Here is a 5,000-nt window from a genome sequence, read left to right as displayed (position 1 = left end):
TCCTGGTCTGTGCAACGTCATCTGCAGCCAGTCAGAGATGCTTCTGGACAGACTGGAGGAGAATACACTGGAGCGTTCCAGAGGACATATTGTTTTTCCTAGAAAAATGGCATGCAGACGCTTGAGCCTTAAGACTGTGATTGGCTGAGACATTTGTTGTCCACTTGGATGGAGTGTGCTGCTGTCCCTGCCCTGTTGTGATTTGAATACTTGAGTATTTACTTGAGTATTTACTTTGTCCACCAGTGCTGCTTATTGATTCTAAATGTAATTTCGGCAGTTTGCTGTATATCTTTGAAGTGGTTTCTATTGTGTCATCATGTTTGAATATACAGTAAAAGGTGTGAAACGCGGCATGGTGTGAACGTTCACCACTTATTACTGGAAGGAAAGACACTTCTTCACAAACATGCAGAGTCGTGATGTGACACTGCAGATTACACAGTGTGTGTGTGTGTGTGTGTGTGTGTGTGTGTGTGTGTGTGTGTGTGTGTGTGTGTGTGTGTGTGTGTGTGTGTGTGTGTGTGTGTGTGTGTGTGTGTGTGTGTGTGTGTGTATGTGTGTGTGTATGTGTGTGTGTATGTCAATGTCTTGTCATTATGTACAGTAAAACACTCTCTCTCTCACACACACACACACACACACACACACACACACACACACACACACACACACACACACACACACACACACACACACACACACACACACACACACACACACACACACACACACACACAGGGTTGTTCATTATTAACCTGTTACTTGTTCCGTATTTACTCTCTGTTTGACTGGAAGTCACAGTGTTGATGTCATCTTACTTGAAGTTAACAATATGATTTTGTCAGCTATAGATAGAGAGGTTTATGGTTCAAGTCTAAAAGTGTCCTGTGCCGGACCCAAGAGACAGGACATTGCAGGTTAGGCAGTTAACACAGTTACTGACCAAACACTCAACACTGGCTGTCCCTATTCTGCGCATTATGTTATATATATGTGAACATTCTCAATTCCCTCTCCCCCTAGAGATAATCGGGTTCCTCCGTAAGAGAGGAAACGACAGATTCACCTATATACCCGGGGCGGAGGATGTGAGAGACTTGGAAAGTCCTTTGTGCCGAGTGTGTGTAGCTTTGAAGATCTACAATGATCTACAATGAGACACACAACGCACAACGTCGCTTGGCCAAGTCAAACCGTCACTTAACCTGGAATGAATAGAGGTTTCACAGACCCTGACCTCTAGTGACGTTCCTATAGGGGTGGGGAGGGGGGGGGGTTCTTGTGCTGTTCTCCGACGTGAGCACTTTCACTTCTCAAGCTTTTTGCACTGACCTAATGGACACGTTTTTGATTGACATTGCACTGATCCAGGGACGTCACGGGCTCTCAGAAGGTGGGGGGGGTGGACTTTCGGTGGACTATTACTATACCCCTTATTTTACACTTTGGCTATTCAAAAATAGCAGATATACAAGCTCATAGCGCGGCACCGAGTGCCGCGCTATGAGCTTGTAGATCTGCTATTTTTGAAAAATCGTTAACTGTCAAATGTAAACAAATTTTGTATTTTCAAAATGTTTTTTTTTGGGGCGGATTTTGTTCGGGTTTTTTTCGTGTTTTGGTTACATTATTTCGGTTTTAGGGTTAGGTTATTTAATTCTTATTTTTGCCTGATTTTACCGATTTATTATAAAAAAAAAGTTTTTATTTTTTCAAAAAGTGGGGGGTACGAAATCACAGATCTGTGAGAGTGAGGGTGTCGCGTCGTACGCACAGTGAATGGCCGTGACGCCCCTGCACTGATCATTATTATTTCCTGTTCAGTATCAGTATCAGGAGCAGTGGGCACTATGGGGCCATGCAGCGCCCGGGGAGCAGTTAGGGGTTAAGTAACTTAGCTCAGGGACACTTCAACACACGGACCATGCAGGGCCGGAAGGCGCACGGGGGTGGGGGGGACCTTCTGTTTCCCAGGCAGCCCTCTCTACCCGTTCAGCTATGGCCGCCCCATCTAGAACTCCCCCCCCCCCCCCCAGACCCCCGAATGAATAATAGCTGTGTGTTAGATTGATGTGTGGGAACTTGTGGGAATGAGCAAGCATTGAACCAGCTCTGGACACTGCTATAAGTACATTTAACACCCATTATTCATTTGATTAGCTGCAGCTGTGTTTGCTCGTCTCGTAAGGCGGCGAAATCTTCTGTCGGGTTTCGACGGGCATGTATTCTTAAGGCTTGGCCCAGAGGACCTTCAGACAACCCCATTAGTGACTGCTCTCGCAGAACATACATTGTGTCTTAACCCTTTAAGACCTGAGGCCATGTCTAAAAAAAAATTAAATCCTAAAAAAAATCGGGAAAAAATATTTAAAAAATAATTTTCACGATTTTTCAAAAATAGCAGGTCTACAAGCTCGTAGCGCGGCACTCGGTGCCGCGCTATGAGCTTGTATATCTGCTATTTTTGAATAGCCAAAGACATCTAAAGTGACACAGATGCGTTCCAAGTATCAATGGGTTAAAATACAGTGTGGCAATATAACAGGCAATAATACATTTAAGATGATGGTGTTTCAGTGATTTAAATACAGGTTTCAGCACACCCCAACCCCCTCTTGTGTGTTGGCTAGTGAGGCGCGTCCTAGTGAGACCTGATAGAATGGGTTTCATTGGGCGCATACATACTGGTCGCACGCATACTGGTTCTTGTCAGTGTGACGTCGTCTGTTAAAGGACAACTTCACCGCTTTTCAACCTATCTTCATATAATTGGTCCTCACTAATACTCATGATAAAATGGTACAATTTTTTCCTACTTGGTCTGTGTCTCATAGGAGGGCTGTGGACAGTCCAGAAACCCGTCTACCAGTGACATCATCGTTAGGCATGATTTTTTTTTCCAACAAGATTCCACATTTTTTATTTAGATTTTTATTAACACGAGAACAATGGCTTCTTTTATTGCATTGCAACTTTCCAGGAATTAGCTTGGATTCCCCATTGATGATGTCACTGGTAGACGGGACTCTGAACTGTCCACAGCCCTCCTCTGAGACACAGACCGAGTAGAAAAAAATTGCACCATTTTATTTTGAGTATTAGTGAGGACCAATTATATGAAGATAGGTTGAAAAGCGGTGAAGTCGTCCTTTAAGGGGTCTATAGATAGATATAGCAACAAACGTTTAAAAAAAACATTTTTTAATAAATATTTGAAGTTTTTCAGAAAACCTAGGTCAGGATTTAGAAGGCGTTTTTAGAATCGGCCTCAGGTCTAAATGGGTTCAGTGATGAATGCAGTTGACACACAGGTGAACAAAGATAACTGACGCACACATGCAGTACGCTGAAACACGAAACAAAAGACCATGAACCAACAAGGACTGTGAGTGGGGAACAGGACTGATAATGAGAGCTGATTACAAAGCAGACAGAGGTGTGGCAGCGTCACCGCAGACAGGAACATAGAACTAAGAAAAATTAGATAAGAGCTAGTGTTACTCAGTGGCAGTGGTGTAAAGTAACTAAGTACATTTACTCAAGTACTGTACTTAAGTACAATTTTGAGGTACTTTTACTTTACTGGAGTATTTCCAATATACTTTTACTTCTACTACATCAGAGGCAAATATTGTACTTACCCCGCTACTCTTATTTGAAAACTTTACGTTACTAGTCACTTTGCAGATATAAATTATTACATTATCAAACATATACACTAACCCCTTTAGCCCTATTTTATACCGAGGCTATTTGAAAATAGCTGATGTACAAGCTCACAACGCGTCGCATCGCGACGCGTTGTGAGCTTGTAGATCTGCTATTTTCAAACATTTTAGTACTTAGTACTTTTGGTACTTTAAGTTCATTTTGATACGTAAAGTTAAAATATGGTGATAAGCAACACAGTCTCACTCCCAAGAAGGCACATATTGCCTTTTGGTCAGAACCCCCTGGCGGCAATATGCGCCTTCCAGGGTCAGACATTCATGGCATTCCTCAAAAGGCACCCTGCGCCTTCTTAGGCGTTCCATTGATAATACATTGGACTGACTCTGCCAGAGAGCGACGTTGATAATGTAATCTATCTATTGTGTTGTGTTTACAGGCCATCCGCTCTCAGACGCTGGCGTTGAGGGCAGAACGGGGTTTGACCACAGAGGTTGGAGCGCTTACACACAACATCAAGAAGAACAGATACAGGGACATACTACCATGTATGTATCTCAGTGTGTGTGCGTGCGTGCGTGCAGTGGTGGAAAGTAACTAAGTACATTTACTTAAGTACTGTACTGAAGTACAATTTTTAGGTATTTGTACTTCACTTATTTCCAATTTCCAATACTTTTACTTCTACTCCACTACATCTCAGAGGCAAAATATTGTACTTTTACTCCACTACAATTATTTGAAAACTTTAGTTACTAGTTACTTTTCAGATTCAAATTTCAAATTATGATGTTATGAAACATACATTAACCACTTCAGCACTATTTTATAAATAGGCTATTTGAAAATAGCCGATCTACAAGCTCACAACGCGTCGCATCGCGCCGCGTTGTGAGCTTGTAGATCTGCTATTTTCAAACATTGTGGTACTTTTACTTTTGGTACTTTAAGCACATTTGAATGCCAATACTTTTGTAGTTTTACCGAAGTAGATTTTGAATTCTAGACTTTTACTTGTAACAGAGTATTTCTATATTGCAGTATTGGTACTTTTACTTAAGTAAAGAATTTGAGTACTTTTCCCACCACTGCGTGTGTGCGTGCGTGCGTGCGTGTGTGCGTGCGTGTGTGCGTGCTTGCGTGCATGCGTGCATGCGTGCATGCGTGCATGCGTGCGTGCGAACAGACACAATGATATGATGTACGTATGTATGTATGTATGTATGTATGTGTGGCAAAAAAAAATGCATTTGCAGTTTTATACTTTTTTTTTATTATATAAAAAAAGTGAAGTTTAATGATATAATCAATGTCATTAGAGGTCGGCT

The 5,000-nt window shown here is 42.0% G+C and overlaps 1 protein-coding gene across 1 annotated transcript in view; it reads left to right on the top strand.

Annotated features, from left to right (window-relative positions):
* ptpn18 (protein tyrosine phosphatase non-receptor type 18) overlaps window positions 1-5,000 on the top strand; it is a 50,785-nt gene that overhangs the window by 16,166 nt on the left and 29,619 nt on the right. Inside the window, exon 2 of the mRNA XM_084070231.1 lies at window positions 4,112-4,220. Within this exon, the coding sequence (XP_083926357.1) occupies window positions 4,112-4,220 (109 nt within the window). The remainder of the gene's footprint in view (window positions 1-4,111; window positions 4,221-5,000) is intronic.

The sequence above is a fragment of the Gymnoscopelus microlampas genome (assembly GCF_963454915.1).
Source record: "Gymnoscopelus microlampas genome assembly, chromosome: 10".
Lineage (NCBI taxonomy): Eukaryota > Metazoa > Chordata > Actinopteri > Myctophiformes > Myctophidae > Gymnoscopelus > Gymnoscopelus microlampas.
This window is presented reverse-complemented; position numbering and strand designations above follow the sequence as displayed.